Here is a 24,870-nt window from a genome sequence, read left to right as displayed (position 1 = left end):
CTCGTGGACAACACCCAGCGTCTATATTAATGCCCCGGCCACAAATTCTTGTCTCGCCCCTTGTCTCCGGACTTTCGGGGATGATTTCGTCTTTCTAACATCGGGGGTGCCTTCTCTCCCTCAGTTCCGCCCTCGCGCTCTCCTCTTCCGTCGGACTCAGGGTATCAAACACCCTTGACCTCTCGTGCGAGATATCTTTTAAATTAAATAAATACCAGAAGCCCTGCACGCGCTATTTCATTTTTCAGATATCGGATGCACGCTGCGCGTTCCGTGCGTGCAGCTTCTTCGATCGTGCCGAAGAAGTCGGGAACGAACGAAGGGAGAGAATTTAATTTGCAAATTCATGGCCAGCCATGTTCGCCTCGGTGCCACCGTTCCCCCGTCATTGACGCAACTTTTTCATTCGACGCGGCCACGAGGCCTGATTGTCCTCATCTGCTGGGCTGCCACGAAGTCCCCTCGTGCCCTCGTTCCGTCAAATAAAAGAATAATAAGCGTCGCATCGGCGCGGATTACCGGCCACAACGAAAGTTCCTGCCGTCTTATTTCTTGCCCTTCTTTTTTCCGAACAAGAATCGGAACTCCGGGGAAAGATGAAGACTCGACGGCGAAATAAAAGATAGAAACACCTGTGCAATGGGCGGCGGTAGAGCGCGGAGGGGAGGGCGAGGGTCACGAAGCTCGGAAAGGAAAATTGCATTTTAATTTAATCGCGGAGCGGAACTCGAAACTTTTACGGCGAAAACGGCGGAAAAGTCTCGACGGCCTGTAATCGAATGATCGAGCATTAAGTCAACTATTGGCTAATGGACTGGGAGTGCTCGGTAAGAAAAGGGCACACGATTTCCTGCCGGCCCCCAGGATGAAGTCTTGCTCCTCGCTTATTGTCGGGCACCCGCTTTGAGCGGAAATTGCCTCGGATCAAACGTTAATGGTGAAATGAAAAATATAACGCATCAGTCCTCCGTCGCGGTACAGTGAAATCGCTCACTGCTCCGCCTGGACATAGAATTAATTACGTCAAGGAGTGTCGCAAAGTGTTTTTAAATGAACCGAGTATTAAATGTCCGCCATTAACCGAAGAGTTACAGTATCGACAGGAGGTTGGATACTGCATGGCCGCAGTGGTTGTGCCCGATATTCGTTTATTGAACGGAAAAGAGTAATTGGGGTGCCGGAGTAAAGAGTCACTTTTCACGTACGCTCGGTTAGTGTCTGAGGATTATTGGATAATAGCCTTTTCATAAGATAAGCGTGCTACCTAGCAGTGAATCCTTATGGAAAGGTGAAAGAGGATACACAAAATTAACTGTTTCTGCGACAATTTAATATATAATAAAGAAAATCTGAGTGTTTTATAGTACAGCTGCTTTCACTGCATTGCATTTAATTGAAAATCTATCTAGCCTGCCTCCTACAATATTTAATCTATTTCATCCGCCATCTAAATGCTATTCCAAGAGATTATCCTGCATTGTTTACCAGAAACTTTTCTAGTACACGAGCCACCCTATCGAGAGCAAGCGTTGCATCGGGTTGGATAGCGTCCGTCGGTGTTGGCATAGACAAATATTTGTAGAGGTGATCCAGCAATCGTCGGAACGTGAGATTTTGATTCGATTTAGGGATTCAAGCTGACATTATACGGCTGGCATAATTTACAGCGTGGACACCGCGTGCACGCGTGACGAATAATGGGTACAGATAGGAACGTGTCCAATAACACGGTACGGTTGTGCCTGTTTGTAAATCGAATGCATCGGTTGTCAGCCGTAGCCGCCTGAAGGGACGTCAGGGAGAGGCACGAGCGTTGATGGCGTGCTAAGTTACCCGACCAAGACCGTAAAAGCGAATCCCGTAACTTCTGTTTGTGTACCACTCGCGCCCTACGACCAAGTATTCCCTTTAGCCCTGATGCTTAACTCGCGCGAGGAAACCCTCCAGAATTTCAAAGGTCAATAGTATGCTGATAAAGCACAACGGAATCACCGACGAATACCCAGCTACGGATAATTAAAAGGCAATCAGCCTCGTATTTGCTATGGAGATGTAGAAAGTTGCCGGTACAAGACTAACCACAGAATTAAACACAAGAACCCGCGGTTCTGAATGGAGATCTCGCCGCGCCGAACTGAAACTAACTTTCGATTGTATTTTCGCGGACCTATGCAACGTTTCTTCCACGTCTGATAACGGGGCGCGGTGTTAACGTTCGCAATAAGAACGCAAGAAGTAGTAATCATTCAACGGCGAAGCGCGCTCTATTCCCAGCCAAAGTTTTTGCTTCTCCGAGGCACATGCCGTGAAATATCCCAGTAATCGAATTCCCAGGCCGAGCCGAACTAGTTCGAGCTTAGTTGTCCCCGTATTTGCATGTTTCCGACCGGTCGTGTGTTATCGATTCGCGCGACACGTGCGAGGTGCTCCAAGACGCCCACCCCCCCCCCCCCCGCAATTTTCCGTCCCCGCCGTTTTATTAAATCTTCGTTTCCATGTAAATGTAAGCCCGAAATTCGGCGCGAAACTTCGCGAGGTAACGTTGCAAAACTGGAACGAGCGTGAAACATGGCGAGTGGCGGTTACAAATTTTCAGCCGGCGCAAACTTTCGACGTGCCTCTACAACGTTTCGTTCGCCCCTTTCGCCGGCTCTGCCCGGCACGGTACATTGTATAATTCCGTTTCGACTTATGGTCGAGTCGATGCGACTGTTCGCGGTCGCGGGGCCAATAAATCGAAACGAATTGCAACTGTTGACAACGCTTTCCTCCTTGGTAATAAAACGATATCGTTATTTCCCAACGTCGCCACAACCGTGCACCGCACAGGTTACATATTTCCCGGCAGAAACTGCAAATACCTAGTCGGTTGCAACACGGGCTTCGCTTCTTTTTCAGCCGGAGCGAATCATTCCGCCGAGTTGCATGGGATTGCTGCTTCGATCATCTTGTTGAAGGAGGATTCTCAGCATTTCCATCCTCCGTATTACATGAAAATGGTTCTACTCTGTCTCGCAACACCGGGGGTTAATTGTTGACCTTCGATTCACAGAAGCTGGCTCAATGGGGAAGGTGACTGCAGCTTTTTCCCACCCGTGACGCCACCAGCACACGTGCCATTTATCATCAGTGTGGTATAAAACATTAATGTGTAACTACCAGCTTCATACATTCCGCAAACGAAAAATTCGCGGGCAAACCACTCACACATGCGCTAGTGGTGCGTTCTGCGCCGAACTTTGCGTCATCTTCTCCATTAATCGTTAACGCGATTTGTTTGAGGCCCCGCTGAGTAGGTGATAAAGTGGTTCGGGGTAATGCTGCGAGTCGTGGTTAGGGTGCTTAATCGTCCATATTATTCGACATATGATAAAGTGGCGAGATCGATATAATTGGACTCAGCAAGCCGCTCTGTAGAGTACCCTTCCTTTGATCAAGGAAGCGGAGCTTAATGTGTATCATAATACACTGGCAGGGATTAACAAAATCATCCATCAGATTTCACTTGTCGCGCAATACCTAGAGTTCAGGACCTTGCAGCAAGAGCAACTCCATTTTTTTTACAGTTTTCATGCCACTCCGATAACAAATGAATGATTTATTGCAAATAAATAAAAATAGAAATATTAATATTATAGAATACTTTTTTCGCCAAACGTAGAAATAAAAACTTTTCAACTCAATAACTATGTACGTTAGGTACTATTTATTGCGTGAATACATATCTTTTTAATGTTCAGTCGAAGCAATAATTTTATAAACAGTTTTTTCTAATTTACTCGAATACTGCGGTCAATGTTCGACGACAGTGTAGATGTGGTCTGCATCGAAAAATAATTCAATAACAACTTCAGATTATCAAGGTTAATTAATGAATGACGAGAGATATCAGATAACGAAACATAATATGGTATGTGCAAATTAATTACCACCCAAGAGGCACCTGAGGTTATATAATATTCGCATCGAATATTAATTCATGAGAATGTGTACACCGATATTAGGCAGCTTGATTAATGAAACACTCATTAGTCGGAAATTCCGGAAGGTGGGCTTCGGTAGCTTAAGGGTGGGACGCAGTCTTCGAAGGCGGAGGACTATGAGCATAATGTACTCAACCTCACGGTAGGATATGCTTATGACCGGCTTAAATAGGATTATGTCCCTATTGGGAGGCGAGCAGGCGATCGTGAAAGGGAAGACAGGTATGGACGGAGGGTGCCGAGCAGGAAGTAGCGTGATTACGTATTGAATTGAGCAATTATTCAGCGGAATGCCTGGGCACGTGGTGTATATGTATACAGTCGGCTAGACGGTGTGCATGCTGTGGTCCGCGCCTGAACGCGACCTACATACCTCTATGCACCTCGGTATAGCCGTTTAAGTGTCCCCAACGGGCAGTGATTCACGGCTAGCGTCGCTATGAAATTGGTCTGCCAGCAGCATCGCGCACCACCACCATCATTTGACCAATCGAGCCGAAATCACGTCTCGTCTTTCGTTTGGCCCTTCACCCATTCACCCTCCGTGCCCTCCACTCCGCCGTGTATCGTTTAATCCTCTCCGCCTCGAGGGCACAAAATTAAATTTAACACGCTTAGACATTTCGCCGGGTGGATTACACCGGCCTTCCTAGGGTACATCGCTGCCTGGACGATTAATCGTACACCGCTGGCAAGGATCCTCCCCGGGGCGAGGTCAGAGGTTACGTTGTTTATAGCGATGAAAGTGGTCGGATAGAAGGGCTTGGGGGTGGGTTAAGAACGGGACGATTCGAGGAAGGAACTCGCTCCACCCGATCTTCGTCTCTATGTTGGAAGCTTTCCTGTATGCTCTGACGGAGGAAGCTGCAGGTGCTCTCCGGCCACCGAGGAATCGATGAATCGACGAGCTCTCGAGCCACTATCTATACGTATTTCGATTGCCCCGGCCAAGTCCCGCTGCGATTTACTTTAGGAGGAACGTTTATTTTTCGGCAAGTTGATCTTCAAGATTTTCTTGTTTCCGCTTCGGAACTTCAACAACCGTTCTCTATTCGTGTGTAATATTTAACCGAGGATACTGTACACTGTTTAATAAAATTCATTCACTGCGCGACACTTCGATCCATTGATCTTTACGTAAACTTAGGGAGGTGCGGTGTGTATTTTATTATTGTTAAATTGCCGCGAAAGCCTCCTATTTGTCGGGAGTATCCACATTGCATTTACGTCTATTTCAACCGCCATGCATCACGGTTTACGCTTGTGCGTCGTTTTTGCGACGTCGATTTGATGTTCTCCGGAATCGGGAATGATAAATCTGCCGTGTGAAACGCATCGTTCACAATCAAAAATGGGATGCTGATAAAAGTCGCTGAACGGTTTCCCACCTATCGAGTGGGCCACTGCTCCCGAGTTCAGTATCGGGAAGCGCTCGGAAAGAGGTCACCAAGGACTTAGATTTACGTCGGCAAATAATTTATTCAAATCCTTCCTCCACCCAGCTCGACCTCCCCGGTCCCTTGGCTCTGTGTTCGAATGGAAAGTCAGGAAAACTCGAAACCGTATCGCATCGGCTGCTCGTTCCGAGAGAGCGGTAAAGCTGCAAACAAGTGAACGAACGTGCTAGGCATAGAAAGAGGATTTCCGCGGAGGTGTTCATCGTTCTCCTGCACTTATCTGTATCTGCAGCTCGGGCTTGCAGTTTCCGGCGATGACAGAGGACACAGATTAACCGCTGTTGCTTTAAATATTCATCGACACCCTGCTCTAAAATGGACACTGAATCTCTGACGTGTCTCACGTTCATTTCACGACTCGGGGGTGTTTCATCGAGAGATTCCACGTGGATCTATTATCAATACCAACAACATTCAGAGTAACCCCCAGAAATATACAGTTCACGCGCGAAAGCCTCGAACCAAGTCCGAGATAAAAATAAAAATTTAAAATAAAAATTTGTGTACAAAATTTTTATTTCAAATTATGTTTTGCCTATCTCCGAACCAAATGAACTGCACAAAGGCGTGTTACGAAAGTATCAAGGACCCCATTTCTAGTATCCTTACTCCTCGGTATTCACAAGTAACAAAATATCTACGTCGTTTAGTGCACCTTTGATGCAACTCTGATAACAAGTGAGCAATTTACTACAAATAAACAAAAATAGAAATATTAATATTAGTATTTTTATGATAGAATATATTTTCGCCAAAAATAGAAATAAAATAACTACTACTTATTGTGTGAAACAATATATTTTTCAATTAGTGTTCTTTTTTACAGATAAGTCTAAGCAATAATTGTCTAAACAGTTTTTTCTAATTTACTCGAAGTTGGTAAAGATGGAGCTCCACCCCTCTTGCCGCAAGGTCCTGAGTTGCTTAGGTTCGCCCTGGTAGGGACATCGGGTATTTATAAGTCAGGTCGGCGATAGTCGGGGCCGGAAGAGTCGACAGGACCTCGATTTTCCGACTGTCGAGGTGCGATTCCCGGTGATCTCGGAGAAGAGAGTCACGGGCAATCGTTAAGCGCATTTAAGCGTTCCCACGAGGATTCGCATCGACGCCGCGCACACAGAATCCCGCCGGTGTTCCCCACGTAACCGAAACGGATCGGCAGATCGGGCTCCCATGTTTATAGGCGTGCAACGTAGCGCGTGCACTTACTGTTCGCCACCTGTGCAGTGTATTCGCTCGGTTTACCCTGTGTGTATCCGCATATGTATCCGGAAGCGCATCCTTGTGTACGTTTCATCGACTAGCTCCCAAGTAGCTGGATAGCTCTGCGCCAGCTATCGTCGTTGTTGTCGATCAGGAAGGAGGGCTTGACACACAGCAAAGTGCATCGCGTGGTGCATGTACGTCGTCGTCCTATGCCCTCGTCCGACTCTCCCTGACATTGATGCACTAGCTGTGTTTAAGCTGTTTCAGGATGGTTTCAACGAGGCGGCGGGAAGTGTCTATTATACGCGCCCTTTGATTGTTTCCTTTAAACTGTACACCCTTCGAACCTGCACGACCATCGGCGTTACTCCGATGACTGCAGGAAAGTTCCCTTATATTGCTCTTGCATTATTACTTGTTTCGTGCACGTTCTATTGGTGCTTGTTGTTTCAGAATCGTTTATGTTTCTCTTTGCGTTCCCCCCCGTGTTCCGTGTGCACTCTCAGTACAAGAGCATGCGATATTTAAATCGCAGCGGGAAAGAGAAATTGTTTCATCTGAGAAATCTCTTGTTCTTTGAAGGAACGATGTAACAATAAGAAATTGCGATGTCTTTGTGGGGGAAAACACAGGATACTAGCGGCGGAATGCCAATGACTTTCCTGGGGAATTAAGAAAGGCTCTTTGCTATAACGAAGCTCTTTGAGAAAGATCCTCCACCCTCGCGATTCATAAAGACAAATTTAAAATTTCTGAACACCGCCAAAGCTGTTCGGCTTCAGAAAAGTAGGTCACAAATTTACAATCTTTTCCCTATGCCCATGTACAATGTACACCGCGATAGATCAGAGTAAAGCTAAGTGAGAATAAAATGTACTTTTTCGTGGAAACTTCGAAGAAACAATTCATGAATGGTGTAGTCAGATTCTGTGAAACGCTATGCTCTGTTGTGGCGCGTTTTCTCTGATGTTTTGTTTACGGAATAACACACAAGTTGGACATTGAAAAAACTACCTGCAGCTGCAGATGACTGAAAACTCGACCCACGTGGAAATTTTACAGTAGCTTGAAGTAAAGCAACATAGCAATTTTATTTCTTTCATTCTTATACCATTCACTAAATGTTAACTACTCTATTATTTTGTATGTACTTCTTAATTGTCAAGGAACACCACCCACGCGGATATTGATTGGATGTATTACGGCATTGCATACACGCGTATACAGTTCCTGTTTCCCTAGCATTCGCACCGTTTCACCCTCTCCAATATGCACATAAGTTGTGTGCACGTTTGGGGAGAAATATGCATATATTACACAGCGCGGATAGAGACATCGAATCCTCCAGGGACCACAAATTTCTGTATTACGATTCTATAGACGTGTCAGGGGATAAGGCTCGATAGACGGATCGTACGAAGATCATTGAATAAACGAGAGATGACAGTGCAATCATTTACTTTAGTTTGTAGTCTCCTTTATATCAGCCGTGTTTGCTTTGGTGCAACATCGTTTTAATAATTCTGGCATCTCTAATAGCGTTACCACTGACATGAATACGCTGTGTAAACGCCCCGCATGGCTATGCTATGCTATGGTTATGTATATACCTGTTTGTATATCTATGACAGCAGACGTGTTCTGATATGCTCAAACCCAGGTACACTTATGCATATGTATGCGTGCGCTGAAGGGTTCAATGGATTTTTTATACTCAATGCCTCGTCAATTATGTAAATTAAAATGTTTCGCAAGGGATACAAACTTCTTTTCATCTTTCTTTTTCTTTCTCGCGATATAAACTTCCCTCGGAGCACAAGTTTCAAGGTAATCATAAAATACATCTAAAGTTCGACGGGGAGTTTCATTTACAGAAATTACCAATCTAAATATTTGCCCTCCTGTGACAATTTTCTTATGAAATTCTGTTGAATTTTCAGAAGCAATGTAGATTGTTGATGTGACATTACATAGTCCCCTAGTTTTTTTATGTTAAGATTAGATTATTCTACCAATTTGCATAAGATTTGAATATAGAAACCCTATTTTCGTTATATTTGAATTAATCTTACGCATATTTCTAATTTCATTCATTGCAATTAATAAACTTCTGTGTTTAACTTTCGTGTCTCCAAGTGTATTCGTTTCTTTGTCGCTTTTCCATTAATTTGTCACAGGAATTGCAAGAAAAATACTCATAACCACAACACTACACTTCGGACATTTTATAAAACTTGTCCATTACAGTCTAGATATAACGAGAATTTAAAAATGAAGTAAGGAGAACCGCTATGCACCATGTATAATATACCACGCAGCGAGGGGCTAAGAGTGTCTTAAAGCGTGTTATCGCGTTCATAAAAGGGAGTTCCATAAAATTACCATAAATATTTATTACATAATAGATAGAGTTACCTCAACAGAAGACGGACGAAGCAGGCAGGCAAACGACATCCTTCCATTCTCCAATACTCACCCTCGATCTTGGCGATCACCGCAAACAAACATTCAATGTCCAAAGCCAGGAACGAATCGAATCACGCAACGAATCTGCGAGCACTGCCTCGCGCGACACTCTCGTTAAACCCGTCACGTTCCGAACAAAAAACTCGGTCGAGGCTACGATTAACTATCTAAAATACCCCGAAACGAATTCCACCAGCGTCCCGTGACCGCGGCAAAGCTATCGATAGCCTTGGAGAGTCGAAAGCATTCGCTGCCGTCAATCCTCGCCACGCGGCGCGCACGAGCCGCCAGTGCGAATTTCAAAGGGGGGGCGAGTGCGGTCGAGCGACAATTTACGAGGATCACAGTTTTTCACGTGCTCGTAGCGCGACCGTCACCCTGCGGACATCCCACCGTGAAGAAGTTATTACTTCCACGTTTCGAACTGAACTCGCCCGAGGCAAGGATTAACCCGCGGTGCAAACCTAAGGCGATACGCAGCGGCGCGCCGCCCCGTCGCGCTCCGCCACCGCGACAGTGATATCGATTGCGTTCGAGAATCGCAAAGCCCTCACCGGAGTCACCGGCGTGAATCCCCGCCAGGCGGCGCTCACGAGCCGGCAGTGCGAATTTCAAAGGGAACGAGTGCAGTCGCGCGGCGATCCGCCACGTTTCGCGGGTTGTCGTTACGCATTCGAGAGTCTCGATGGGTTATCAGTTGAAAGCTCTGGTTTGCGGCTCGCGAGTTGACGGCTCGGGGGTCTACCTCGGTGTGTGATTGAAGAGCGAGCGAGCGAGCGGGCGGGTGTAGCAGCCGGTGTCGGTTCGCACCGAGGGATAATAGCAACAGCGTGGTCGTGAAAACAGAGGGGTGCCTGCCGCTTGGAACCAGGTCGTTCGGGATTCACTTTCGCCTTCCGTGATCGCTCATCTCGCCTTACCACGGTCAATATGCCGCCGTGTGCCGCGAACCGTGCTGCGGGAATCCCACCGTCTGAACCGCCGCGCGTAATGCCCGCGACTGGTTTCGCGTTCCCTGCTGGAGGCATTATCATTCTCGCGTCAAGCCCGGTGCCGCCATTTCGCGCCCGCGTGTTCCTGTCGGTGGACGAAACGGAGCTGGAGAGGAGACGCGGAGACGTGGCCGTGCGAGCTCTCCCCACGAATTTCCCGGCGACAAGCGGTAAGATTGTTGCTTTGTTTAACGCGGGGCCGCCTGTATGCTTCTGGTTTACGAGGGTCGTTAACCCATTAGCGCCCGTCAAGTGCCGCGTATACAGGGTGCTCGCGTTACTGTTGCCCCAGGGTTTCCCCTGCGAGCAAGCGGCGTTGAAGGGAAATGAGTAAAGTTGGTCGGTATTTTCTGCTTTTTTTTTTTGGAAAATTATAATTTCTCGTTGATGAAGAATTATTTTCACATTCCTCATTCGACGTTTATTGTAAAGCTGGAAGTGCGATTAATGTTACCGTGTGTATTATAAAGGAGATTCTTTTAATATTTAAAGGATTCTTCCATTCTAAACAGAAAAACATGTTTTTGAAGAAGAGGTACCGTCATTGGGCATACTATTCTTTATCTTTTAAATGTTATTAATGAAACACCTCTTGTATATAATTTATCATTAAAACATCGCATTTCATTGAACGATGACTGTATAACAGGGAACTCCTAGCCGGTTCTTTAACTATCAACAAATGGCGCCGTAAGTTTGAACGTTGACAATGGAAATGAGTTAAAGAAACGTTTCGTTGGCGAAACGGAAGCATAATTATTTTAACTGGCCTCGTAGCGACTCCGTTTCGTAAGCGTATCGAGGATGCACGCTGAGGAAGCTCCTCGGATCGACCAGGGAAAGTCGTTTTGCAACCGTTTGCATGCTTCGTGATAGGAAACGCAAGTTTTTTGGCTTCTCTCTTGTCGTACTGTTACGCCATGCCCCAGTAACCCGGACTCTTGTCCAGCGAGAGTTGATTGGCGACGAGTCTTGCTATCATCGATTGCCTTTCCCTCTAGCGAACATAAACGGTTGCATAAGTGGTTGGTAAATGTGTCTAGATTGCATGCTTTCTTGACGAAGGAATATCTCTTTCAGATATTCTTAGGCAGCAGTAGGAGAGAACAGGGGGATTACAAACACTTGAGGGACAAGTTAAATTGAAACAAAAGTATTGATTCTAGTCAGATTTACTTATTACATAAATAAACTTTGGTTAATTATCTACAAAGCCAACACAAAGAATTATAGATACTTTAATAAAGAGATGATTTTTAAAAAATAAATCTCTACGTCCGCAATTACCCGTAGCTAGCGGGGTAAATGCGAATGGTTGCTTAAAGACCTCTTGATCCTTACTAAACACTGGTTCTCTTCCACGCTGTTGGTCTGAGACAGTCTTTCTTCTTGTTTGATCGAATTTTGGTTGCTCGTGGGGCGAAAGAATTTTATATTTAACCTCTTTCACGTGTATCTCAAGATCTTTCAACGAATATGTACGTATACTCTTTCTAATATAATTCCGGGGTACTGGACACATAAAAAAGTTCGAAATGTTAAGAGAAGAGGGTAGATGCCATCGTCTGTAATAGCCTCAAACACGCTATTCGAAATTACCCCAAATGGACAGAAGTTAAGAAATTTCAAATAAAACAAATACGAATATATATATATAGAGGTATACAAAGTGGTTCGGTGATTTTATTTAGAATTAAGCAACCGAACTACGAAAAAATTATACTTTGTTGGATAGTATAGTTTTAATGCACTACAGACTCAAAATACTCGAGCGTAAAATTGACAATTCCCTTAGTACTAAACATAGCTAATTACATCATGTAACAATATCGCGAGAGGACGAGACAAGCGAAACCAGCGAAATCGCGGTGTTCGGGTTTACCCCGCATTCGCAATTCCCCTACTCTCCCTTACAGTGTGTATAATAGTCTCATACATCTTTGCAGATATGGTTATTCGTAATTATCAGTAAAGGTCATCAATTCATCCAAGCAAAAAATTTTCCGCGAGGAATGGTACCTTCTCGTGGCACGATAATAAGTTATCGACCCCAACGATTCATTTTCGTCACCGTTTTCACCCCAAGCTGAGCAGCATCGTTTTTCCTTTTCTCTCTCCCCTCGCGACAAGTACAAAGCCGCCCTCCTATTAAGCCATAACCCGTCGGCGACGTTTTTACGTCTGCTGTGCAATTCCTCTAAAAAGAATAAGAATATCCTCGGGAATACTACCGACAGTTTCCAGAAATTACGTTACGGTGAGGGTATACTTATGAATTTATCGAAACAGCTTCCAGCCCTTCATCCTGCGGGTTCAAGGTTTTATATTCTTTCCCTCTCCCCGTCGAACCTACGTTTGCCAACGAGAACAGCGTTCCCTGATTGTTTTCCGAGGGGAAATGTAATTTTCCTATGCCCGTGACGATGCATTACAGTTACGTTTACGTAGAGACTGTCGTTTCGAAGCAGAATATGCGCGCACGAATATGTGACGTCGACCGTGGCTCCCCATGAATTCTAAAAGGGGAAGTATAACCGCGGGTTGTTAAATAACATGCAACGGGTGAACACTGTAAAAAGGCTCGTTTGTTATGCCCTTTTGAATTGCGTATTTCAATGAAAACGGAGGGTTAAAAACCTGGCGGGGAACGTCCGTTGAAAATCTCGCAAGGGAAATGCGCGGTAGTCTCTCAGGCGGCGTCGTTAATATTTAGCATTTGCCGCACTCGCGAACAAAATATAAACGGTCGCAACTCTCATTATTCAACGTGAATGGTACTCGTAGAAAAATACTTGTTTGAAAATATGTGTCTCAGAAAATGTACGCTTTTAAATAGATTTCGACGCACGAAATAGGCGGCCGGCAGCCGAGTAATTGGATGAAAATAAATCTACGTATGTTCTGTTTATAAAATAGATGAGTTGAAAATATGCTCGCTGAAGAATTCAAATTGAATCTCTCGGTTTGACGTCGCCCTATAATTGAGCGCAAGATGTTCCAAAAGCTCGGCAAACGTTGCTGCGTTTCTCCAGCCGTTTGCAAATTTTAAATTTACGGAAATATCTGCCTCGATGGTACTCTAAACTCTCGCCAGTTTATTCGTGCAAGTTAATCAGATCCGACTGAAACTAGTTTCCTGAATCGTGAATTTTGGTGATCATCCCATTTCAGAATTTATAGCGGTCTTGAAAGATTTACGCCGCATTTTTCGATCGGTTACAGTCGAAAGTTGGATGAAATGTAAAAAGTTTATTAGGTTCTAAATGGGTGGCGAAAGAACCACAGAGACCGGCTCAATTGCTTTTCGAAAAGGAAAAACGTGCAGAATCACAGCACTCGTCAACTTGTTCTCCGCTTTCGGTGGTTGGACAGAAGTTGAACGAATTCACCCTTGCTGACAAAAGAACGGGGTTAAATTGACGGCTCGACTGCGCTCGAGAAAGCATTTGTCATTCTGTAACTTCTTTGCCCTGAAAAAGAGTTAGAGGGTACTTATCCCAATGGAAAAAGCTTGGTCCTTTTTCTCGAAGAATACATTGTTATTCCGTGGCAAACTTTCTCGATCGCATTAAACGTGATTTCCACCGAAAAATTTCATGATCCAACAAATTCCCTTAAGCTACTTCGGTTACTTGCGCGAGTAAGTGCACTTCGCTGAATGGAGCGGGGAACGTTTAGCGAAAGCCTAAAGTACAATTCATCATAAAAAAAATCATACACCTCTGCCACCATTGTACATTGCTTGCGCTCGATGCGACGCGCAATTGCTCTGCAAAGTTATAATGACCGAGTCTCTTGTATGGCAATGAGGGGATTACCAAAGACTACGAATCGAACTCCGCGGTTAATTTATGGACTCGGCAAACCATGCAGATATCGGCTTATCGAAGGAGCACAGGAACAGTCCAGGGAAATTGTTCAAGTGCAAAGGATCAAATTGCGGCGCATAAACCGTTATTATATACGGAAATTTCGGTGGTCCCGGATTCCTTTGTTACAGCTTTCTGGCGCGTCAACGTTGCTCCGCGCCCGAGCGTAAGCTTTCGCCTTAGCCTTGTACGCGAGACTAACGAGGTTTCATCGTGGCGTAAAAATTTAATTTACATTCCGTTCTTTTAATATTCCGTTCTTGGAATGCCTTCGCATGCATTGCCTTCGCATGCGCGTGCCTCTTTCCCTCTTCTATCAACGAAAAGGAACAGCACAGCAAGAATTTCGTGTATGGAGGGGAGGGTCCGTGTAATCGTAGACATAAACCAGAAATATGAAAGGCCGCGGAAAAATGGTACATAGTACGAAAGTTCGTTTCCGGATTAATCCCGGAGATTAACCCCGGCCCAGGAATACTGGCGCCGTTACGTGCCAAAGAGACGGCGATATAGGAGATTGAACGTCCCGGCTAATCTTGTTCGAAATTAAGCGGCTTATCTTTCCTTGATGTAGTGCCCGTTTCCAACCACTTAGTAAGATTCCTCGCGAGAAAAGTTTCACGATCTTGGTGGAAAAATTGTCACACTTGTTGGCCCTCGTTTTATAGGGAATGATTTTTATTCTAAAGCACAGTCCATCGGGTCGTTACACGGTGGAAACATTTGCTCGGGAACAATTTTGAATTTATGAAAGAGAAAGGTGCCGTTTCCCTACATTTTTTATTTTTATCAGATGAAAAATCACGGTGCATTCTTTCGTGGATTAGGAAACAATGGACATCGATTTGTAAGCTTATATAGATAGAGGAGACCTTGAATCATGTTTGCTGCGACCGAATTGATTTTACCAGAAACATGTGGCACTGTTCTCCGTTGCAAAATTTCTGCTTTGTTACGGCGAATTCGATTGACCCGGGCCGAATGACTCTAGGTATGTTATGCACTCGGTTCGCCGCGATGGGCGCGCATATAATTTGATTGGGAACAGGTGAACAATAGAAGTTCGATACGCAACTGTGCCCATACGCACAGGGTGACCCATTGTCGAACTCGCGGCTGGACCCTACCTATTAGACAAACTGAATACTGTACATCGAATTACGTTATTTCTATGGGTATCTGCACTTGTAGTCGTGGAAGAGCCGTGATATGTAGCGTGCCATGCATTCTGGTGGTACTAAATATGCTGGAGTATATTCGTTATTTGTGACGTCAAATTGTAGAATAACCGCCTAACGATGTTGGTAAGCCGAAACAGAGTTAGAAAGATGATGAATAATGAAAATACTTCAATTTGGGGTCAAACGGTTTTCAAAACTGATATCAATGTGATAAGTAAAACCTAAATTTCCTTTGAAGACTACAGTATCTATAATATGCTGACGGAGTATAACGACGCATTTTTTTTATGGGGTCATTTAGATTTTTTCATCAATATTTTGATTGACAGTAGTCTCAATATAATTTTTTTTTTAATCGAATTGATGTTTTATTCCTATTTTAATATACGACGTTAAAAAACGCTCGTTTTGACGTTCCTCTACCACAGTTATTCGCGTATTTTATTAAATTTAAAAGGAACAAACTGTTTAAAATGGTAATGACCGTGTCGGAAATATTCCGGGATATATTTGAAAATCATTCGTTTGACGCACACTTTTAATTAGAAGGAAATATGAAGCGCCCTTGCCAACAATTAATATCAATTGTATTTCGCTTCTATACAATTATATGAAATGTCTAAAACGCGTTCGAATAAAACATTCACGTGATTTTGTTTACGTATAGGTACACCAATTTAAATTGCTGCGTACATGCAACGTTACGAATAATATGTCTGTGTTAATGACTTTCACATGAATTCATTTCATTCTCACGTTTTCAACCATGTTATCGTAGTTTTTGTTTCTGGACAGTCGAGATAATCATACTCGTGACAGTGGGTAATTAAATAAAATAGAATTGCGTCACTGAAATGAGTATATCAAAAGAAGTAACATTTTCGGGCTGTTAATACGAGGTTGCAATTTGTTCTTGTTCCTAGTACTCCATTTCTATAATCCTTATTTTGTAGATTATTGTCCACAATGATTAGTCTTTTTCTGATTCTATTTACTCCAGCTAAAATCTTTACTTCTAACTTTCAGTTACATAAATTAGTGTTCCAAAGTGGAGCAGAGAAGCTGTATGTTCGCACGCGATAGTTCTATCTATACAGTGTTTTCCGACAACATCTTGTCTCCTGTTCTCGCCGACAACTGCCAGCATTACCTAATCCTAGTGAACCGTCATCTGTCACTGTCAATCTCACGGTTGAGCACAACGAATGGGACTGTCTGACAGTATCATCTCGTGTACCGTATGGATGTGAGAATAATACTATTGGGTTTTGACGCGTCCCCATATCGGTCATAGATACGTTCTGCATACGATAGACGCGTTCTCGAACTTTTGCTGCTGATAGCTGCCTGATCGATGACTCGATCAATAGCCATTAACCACCTTAATCCATCGTGGCAGAAAGTTTTTATTCGGACGTAGGCCATCATGAACAACGGATGCGCAGATGGGATCAGCTTGGCTTTGGTATTTGCATATCGATCATAGCGACGTGGAAACCCATGAAATGCTTAGCCATGGTCTTAATACCTCTTTATTAAAAGTAGTTATACCGCCAAAGTACTTATTAGGAATTCTGGCTTCGGAATTTAGATAGACTTGCTGGGAGAGTTGCTGAAACGACGCTTTACGATAGCCATCTGCCAGATGCGATATAGTTTGATTAAGATGTTTCTCCTAATTTGCGTTCAATATATGTTTAAATTAACAATAATATCAGCTGTATCTCAGCAGAGTTAACTATCTAATAGTGGCGTTGGAAAAAGTTATAGTACGTAGTAGAATACCATAAGTAATACAGTCTTAACTTCTTCTTAACTTGAGTTCACCAACTAGAAACGAAAGTATGTCGCAAAACCTCTCGGACGTGATGAAATTATGAAGCTGAAGCGTATTCCAGACGGGGCTCGGACGTGTCGAGGCGTCTCATCTCCTCCATTTCTTACCCTTTCATCTTCCTTAAATCAACTCTTTCCCGCCTCGTGTTGTTCCACCTATCTCGAAAAATTCTGCCGGAATATCATTGCCACGCTCTGCCTGTGTACTTCCGCGTACTCTTTGCGCCATGTGTTTCTGGGCAGAAATGGGAGAGACGTGAGAACGAGTGCAGTACGATTCGCAATATCTTTCGGTGGATCGTCCAGATTTCCTACATGTTTATTCCTGCCTTTTCATTTCATAATGAAGCCTTTCACTGTTCACGGAATACATACCTAAATCACGTTTCTCCAGAACTCTTATACAAAGTAAAGGTAATTTAATATGTAACGAAGTACATGCTCCTCGAACAATATCTCATTTTATCAAACAATGAAAAGGTCAGGTGTGCGAAGGGAATATTTAGGAAACAAAGATTTAAGGAACATGTAACTGAATAGGGGTTGCCTGCGCGTTTGTACATGTGCAGACGTAAGGGCCCTTAAAGTCATTCAGATTGTGGTGAGAGCGGTTTAGCGTGAGAGTTGAGTCTGGTGAGCGCAGCAACGTGGAAGGAAAAGAGGACTACAGAGCAAGTTAAAGCGAGTTTGTAGAAAAGGTGGTAAGAAGGAATATCCTTTCTTCCTAAGTAAAGTCTGTCGAAATTCTTCATTACCTCAGTTTGAGTTTATCTGTTTGGAGGTTACCACGCGTACTACACAGTAATATTTTACCGCGATCTTAGCCCCAAAAGAATGTCCCATTTATGGGCATAGGTATCTTGAAGCGAGCGGTATAAATTTCTCTTTAGCGACCATTGTAGTTTCTGGACGTGTACGAACGTACAGGAGCTCCAGCGGCAGCTAACATTAAGTCATATTCGTATCCTGTGCCGGCGTCGTCGGCGACAAATATGTTGCGGTCTTTTTTGGGAAGTATATCATCATTTTGCTAGCCATCCACGGCTTCCTACCCACGTACATATATATATCCTTCGGAAACTGTGCACGGCTCTATTTGTCCTCGCAATATCGGGTACATTCGTTCTTGGCAAGAGCCCTGCGCCACTTGGATGAATCGTTTGATTGAGCAGAACGGCTTTCTCAACGGAACGACCCATTTCGTTCCGTTCTGTTTGGCGAAACGAGAAAAGAAAAAAAGCGTCTGTCACTTGCCGCGAATAGTTTCTACGTTCTCCTCGGTATACAGCTGGACAAATCGACGCCGCCGCCGAAAATTGGGAATAATTGGTCCGGTGAAAGATGGACAGGAGTTATTCGGGGGCGTGCAAGGCTCGTGGTCCGTAAATCACTGTCATCGATAACATTGATCTTTGTCATCGATTCTCGTAACGGGCACAATGGTACCTATCTGCTCGGCTAGCCGGAAATTCGGCCGGGTCTGGCTGTTTCTGAGGTGAGACCCTGTTTATCTGGCAGCACAAAGCGACTGAATATCTATTCAAGTACACGTGCATGCTTTCGCTATTAATGCGACTTCGCCGATGAGCCATCTGTCAACCACAAAATTCGTACGTTCCTAGGCGGTTGTTCGGCAAATTCCTGGCGCGGTCCGTAGGAACAATACCCCTAAGGTTTCCCCCGTCGAGTGTTTACCGTGAAAGTTTACCGGAGGAACTTGGCAGCATCCAGTTCAGCAGTTGTCGTGCACTTGTCAATGATTAAAGCCTCGCTCGACATTGTCTTCAGCGCGTGATTTATCTTCAGCTCCAGTCACGAGCTATTTATCATCGCAGGCCCATTCGATGGGTCGAAGGGCCTGGCCGTAATCCGTTTCGCTTAAGCAGTATTATTCGAGTTGCAATTTACGAGAATTCTTATATACCGTTGCACGACACATGCCGTAGATTTCATCGTATTCATGAATCAGCTGCTTTTCACGCGATTCCCATGTGGACCCCCCAATTTTTATGCGACTGGAATAAACAAGTTCGTACGTAACAACCATAACGCTGACGAACCTCGATCTTGTTACTGGTTTAGGGAGATTCCCTCAATCACGAATAACATCAACGGCGGATGCAGGGGTGAAACGGAAAGCGGGGGTGTAATATAGAATGTTACCTCCTCGCTTGGCCGATTTATTTTAGGACCGTGGGGAGCCGAAAATAGTTTATTTGCGTTACAGGCAAGATCCCGACCCGTCGAAAGCTTAACTCGCAACGATCATATATCATCCCCGGTGGAAAAGCTTTCCTCCTTCTCCGTCTGCGCCCTCTCTGGCCGTAACTTTCGGTTCTCCTTGTTTTATAAAAAAAAAAACAACTTTATGAGCCTGGATATTAGATACCGACCCTCCCCTCCCTCGCTGTGCGATCATACCTCGTCCCAGGGTTTTGCTTTCTAGGCGATTAGGGGTTTCCTGTTATAATCCTGGAAACTCGCAGCTACGCCCAGGACCGAGTTATAATTTTGCGGGCGTCAAACGCTGCAAACTGCTGTTGCATTCCCATGTAAAGGGAGTCTACTAGACTACCGGCCGCATTAGTGCAGACGTGTTACGGGAAGCCTAACGTTTCAACATAATGCTCCAGGCGATGAATTTCGAGATTCAGGGTATCGACGTTACCCTAACACAGCTTGATATGTTAGGGTCTGTATCGGTGTCCGTAGGTATCGTTTGACGGAAGTGTTCGCTGTGCGAAATTTGATCGGTTCGACTGCCGATCCGTATTCCCGATGCTGATTACACAGAGACACGTATATTAATAGAAGAATGATACCCGGTGAAACACGAATTTGTGAAAGCAAAACGGTGCGTGGCCCAACCCCGGTAATGGCCGTCAAAATTCGCTGGGTCGGTGTTCGATGTCATACGCGGTGGCATCGGAGTGAGCAGAATTTACGATACTGCTCGAGCGCGTTACGTGTCTCGCGCCGCGTTATTTTTTATCCAGCGAGAATAGGGCTTCGAGGAGCGCAGTTTATTTCGCAATAGTCGTAGATAAATATTCACGGCACGGTTTACCCTCGCGGCAGCGACGGTTATAACGCACCGCGGAAGCTGTATTCGCGTTACATGCAAGATAATGGACCGGCAGCGTATAACCACCTATACCTACGCTGCCTGCTACGCGGAACGCGATTTATATGAATCATAAATAGGCGCGTCATGTCCGTTGACCATAATTTCGGCCCTTCTGCGCGCGTGGGTGTATATATTTTTTTATTCGAGAAAAGGTAAAAAGCGAACGGAAGAGGCAAAGAGCGGGAAATTCGTGTTTTATGCCCGCTTTTAGCTTTGCCCCGCGAGCGAGGCGGTCGTTACGGGGTAAGTGGGAAAAATGACCGGGAAATGGGCGGGAATGTGAATCTTTTGACGTTAGCGTTATTAACGATTCGCAGTATTGAAACGTTGCTTGCATTTAAATAGACTTTCCCTCCGTGCCTTTGATTAATCTGAAAGTAAGGTAGAAAGCGACAGAGGCAGGCGGATACCTCGTGCAAAAAGAGGGTGGAATGTGCTTAGGCTGGGAGATTAGCAGTTTATAGTAACGAAGGTGAATAAAATTACTGTCGGAGATGAACTGGGATCGTTGCTGGAGATTAAAAGTGATCGTCGAGACCCGAGTAAACAATGAAAGCATCTTAGAAAACGAAGAAACGGAGAAATGATAGAATGAAGCGAGGGGGGTGCCGAGGGTGCGATAACGAATCTAGTCTTTTCACGGTACTTACCGAAAGAATGGCTTCACCTGGACAAAGAACGAGACGAGGGGCATCTCGTTTCCCGGAATGTTCATTAACCGACGGTGAATTATTCAGCGGAGGGGCTCGAGAAGGACCCACGATTCGCGTATCTGGTGCAAAGAGCCAGCTATGGTATCGCCATCATTCTGTTCGAGGGCCGATCTTTCTTACACGTCAGGAGATTCCTCCCCCGTTCCTCTTCACGGAGACTCCGGAAAGGAGACGGGACATCTCGTCGTCGAAACGACGACGGCCGTTCCTCACTGTTCGAGTTATCGTTTACGGTTCAGTGTCCCGAAGTGGATGAACGAATAGATGTTGCAGATAACAGTTCTCGCTTATCGACTCGGACAGTGTCGTGAAGTTCCGAATAGCATGAATAGGGAAAGTCGAATTCAATCGAATTTAACGTCTGTCGCATTGACTTGAATATTCATAAGACCAAGGTTTACCCGATCGAGCTTTTACTAGAACCGTGTATCCTTTTGTTTCGTTGTTGGTCGTAAAAGTAAAAACGAATCGACGGAACTTCGAATAAGTGAAATTTATTGGCTCGTCAAATTGTAAAAATTCCCAGATTGAAAGTGACACATGGCGGGGACTCCATCTATGATGAAGCAGCTGTTAGTTTCCCACTATTTGCCAGCCGGCTGCTCCTCTCCGGCGTTCGAAAACTTTTTAATAAAGGGCCAAATTGACGACAACACTTCAGAAAGAAATATCTGAAGAGCAATTCTTTTTCTTCTCGTCGTGGCTCCGCTCTTCTGGTTTCTCAATTTACTTTCCTGGAAACTTGCTTGCGTTATTGAAACCTTTCCCTTAAGTGCAGTTCTTCGTAGATTTTCAATGGAGTTTGATGATTGAATGATGCTACGTCGGGTCTTAGTATTAAAACAAGGCAAAATATAAAAAAGAAAGCGTGGTGGGGTCGAAGTAAGGACACAGATTATTAATTTGACAGAGACCATCCTAAAATTTTCGAAGTTCGGGCATCACTGCTGTCCAGCGGTCGCTGGCAGCCCTCCGAACGCCGGACCGGTGAATGGTTGTAGTGGAATGCGTCCGTGAGGCGGTGTTGCCATTTCGTCTGTTCGCGCGCGCGTAGGTTGCAGTTTAAACGGATGACCCTGTACAGTGAAAGCAGCTTGCGGATGGCTGTGCTCGTAAAATCCGGAGTTACTCGCGCGAAATGCGGAAATGAAAGTTCGGGGATGTTGAATTTATAGTAGGAAGTAAACGCAGTCTTCGACTTATCAGAAGTTTATTAAAGTACGTTTATTAAAATAACTGGAATACTAATAAAGGTCTCTATGGGTCCAAGAAAGTGAAAACGCTGATGATGATAGTTTAAAATAGAGCATCCCCATTTATTTACACCGCACGCCGAAGCTTGTAATCTTCTATTTCCCCCCCTCGAGAAACTTACAATGCTGAAAGGCTCGCACGTTAATTCGTCTCGTATCGACTACAGAAACAGCCCCCGGGGGAAGATTAATATTTACGGGCGCGCAGGGTGTGAAGAATCCCCTACTGGGAAATAACTAGCGGTCATTTGGTCTGTCACTCGGTAAATAATTGATGTAGCCTCCCTTTGTTGCATTGTTACCTTTTAGAAAGACGTCTCTGCCAAGGGGATATCCTTTGACGAACATTTCTTTCCATACGATAATTTTTCATTTCCTTCTGAGTCCATCCTCGCCTGACCTGGACATTCTTAGCCATCGAGTCATGGAGATCAGATCACCTTACTAATAGATGAAAGGATTTATAATACAGCTGGCTTTCATTCGTCCACTCTTACATTTCCTTTTGCCCTGATACCGGACTGAAATTAGATTACGACTGAGGGATCTATGCTTTGATCGAAGGAGCAGGTTGTCCCACTTCATTTCCGTTTTTAAACTTCTCAGAGGTCTCGTTTCTCTTTTCCATTTGCCTTGTCCTTAGTAAGAAGCCATTAGGACAGCATGAATTCGATGAAATTAATATTGCATCGGTTATAGAACGCCCTCATTTTATCTCCAGGAACTTCTCAAACGTAACGGTAATTAGGAAATATCTTCATCGAATACTAAAAGACTTTATCCCAGTTTTCCATTAAAACGACGACTGTGTACTTAGGAAGCAGTGCTCACACCCTCTCATGTAATATTCATACGTAATCGTTGTCTATTTTCCACCAACCGTCCTAGAACCACGGGAATTCGTCTACAAGATCATTTGCGACAAGCGACGAATATTTACGGCATCCAGTCTTTGCCGAGATCCTCTTTGCCATCCGGGGCGTATAGAAAACGACTTCGCGATACCGTGGCTCCTCGGAGCTTTAGTCAAACGTCTTCTCAATATATGTGTGACTGCAGACGCGAGTCCGTTTCTGAGATCAGTGAGGAGGTGTATGTGCAAGGTAGCTAAAGCTTTCGACGCTCCTTTGTCGAATTCAGTGGGAATCGTTCTAAACGATTGGAACTGTATTAATGCGAGTCCGGGGAGTGTGATATTTAGTTCCGTTCGATCGTCACAGTAATTCCCCGCTGTATTTACTAAATGCAGAGGTTGTTTATGGCGCAGAGGGGAAGGTAGAAAATATAAAAGTGCCAGCGTAAAGAAACGCAATTTATTTCCCAAAGTACTTTGTGCGCACTGATTCGAGTCTGGTTCACTACGCTCGCTTCTACTTCGCTTTGTCTGACCATACATTTATCGACGCCACTCGTAGCTTTATTTCAAGATACGGCGGATATACAGCCGACGTGGCTCGTTTCCGTGCACACAAGCGTTCGGCGCACATACGTTTCCAGCGAACGAGTGTGGTCACTGATGATAATTTATGTGGGGACGCGCAATCGTTGTCGGGCGAACTTTCGAAAGATTTATTTTTCCCAGAATTCCAGCGAGCGCTCCCCGTTTTCGCGATATACCAAATAAATGTTGAAACATCCGCCACCGCGCGGAAAATAGAAGAAACGACTCTTATCCCCGGCAAATAACGATAAATACCATCGACAAATATTGTAACGAATTCTCGCGCGCTGGAAAATCAGGATAAAATTGCAAATCGTATGATAAATCGAACGGCAGAATGCGAATTCATAATTTCCCGGCGATGATAATTTTCATACCATCGCGTGCGTTTTCGTTCATAATGTCCCACGGCCAGCGCGATATTTCCGTTCGGCTCTCGTTTCTTTTTTCGCCCGGAGATAGAGCAATTTACCTAACCGTTGCATCGGTTCCACTCGCGCGCGCGTTTAACATAAACAATGTGACCAACTCGTAATTTACATGCAGACCGCGATCGCTGTTGGAATTGCTGGAATATTTGAAATGTTTTCGCGTTCGGTCTGTTCCGTCTCGTTTTTGTCTCTCGTTTCAAGCGGTCCGGCGATTATTCATCCCGAAGATACACTCTCGGATATAAAACTTTCACGAGAACGCGACATTAATTTCTCTCCCTCTCTCCCCCCGCCGCCCCTTCCCAACGAAACGAATTTTCGTAAACGCCTGCGTTAAATTGCTTTCACGGGTCAGTTGTTCGAGCCCCGCCGTTTTGGGTCCCCCTTTGTCGTAGAATTTCATCTGTTGCCATATCAGCCCGGGCACGACGCGGTTGCTTTGCAGGAATATCATTAATTTCCGTAATTAACGTTTAGGAACACTTTCCTTCGGCGTTCCGTTGTTGACACACGCTCCCAGCTTAAACCGACCGTGTCAGTGGCGCCGGCGAAAGACAAAGAGACAGCGGGTACCTGCGGGACGATAACGATTGCAGAGTACGACATAAATTAGCCAGGGGGGGGCGGGGAACCCTCGTTTTTCTCGGTAATGTGCGCGCGCGTATGTACGCACAGCTGGACACGGACGGCGTGAACGCGCATAACGGCCTATCCCGCCGAAATAAAGCGCTGGCTCGATTCAATGAGGACCTGCCAGAGGGGTGGGCTGAATGGAAATAGTGGGGCAGACGGACAAGCACGTTGCACGTCCGTGAATTAACTGCTGAAAAGCGGTTATAAATAAAACCCCGCAGTTTTCACGCTCATCACGGTCATTCTGTATTCAAGCTGATTCAATTCGTAAAATTGCCTGCG

The 24,870-nt window shown here is 44.8% G+C and overlaps 2 protein-coding genes across 15 annotated transcripts in view; one reads left to right on the top strand and one right to left on the bottom strand.

The window, feature by feature from the left end:
• Positions 1 to 10,151, bottom strand: part of LOC143368662 (glutamate receptor ionotropic, kainate 2) — an 89,436-nt gene extending 79,285 nt beyond the window's left edge. Inside the window, exon 1 of one of the 2 annotated variants that reach the window (XM_076811608.1) lies at positions 9,858 to 10,151. In XM_076811608.1, coding sequence (XP_076667723.1) covers positions 9,858 to 10,146 — 289 coding nt within the window. In that variant the 5' untranslated portion in view covers positions 10,147 to 10,151. Of the gene's footprint in view, positions 1 to 9,061; positions 9,289 to 9,857 lie in introns of those variants that run through there. The other variant, XM_076811610.1, reaches the window with a different exon arrangement.
• Kair1d (Kainate-type ionotropic glutamate receptor subunit 1D) overlaps positions 1 to 24,870 on the top strand; it is a 223,983-nt gene that overhangs the window by 11,644 nt on the left and 187,469 nt on the right. For 5 of the 13 annotated variants that reach the window (XM_076811597.1, XM_076811595.1, XM_076811596.1 and 2 more), the window contains exon 1: positions 9,969 to 10,274. The exons of 1 other annotated variant lie outside the window; for it this stretch is intronic. The gene's annotated coding sequence lies outside the window, so the exon portion shown is untranslated. Of the gene's footprint in view, positions 1 to 9,955; positions 10,275 to 24,870 lie in introns of those variants that run through there. 7 more of the 13 variants (XM_076811602.1, XM_076811601.1, XM_076811600.1 and 4 more) reach the window with 3 other exon arrangements.

The sequence above is a fragment of the Andrena cerasifolii genome, chromosome 5, assembly GCF_050908995.1.
Source record: "Andrena cerasifolii isolate SP2316 chromosome 5, iyAndCera1_principal, whole genome shotgun sequence".
NCBI classification, from domain to species: Eukaryota; Metazoa; Arthropoda; class Insecta; order Hymenoptera; family Andrenidae; genus Andrena; species Andrena cerasifolii.
This window is presented reverse-complemented; position numbering and strand designations above follow the sequence as displayed.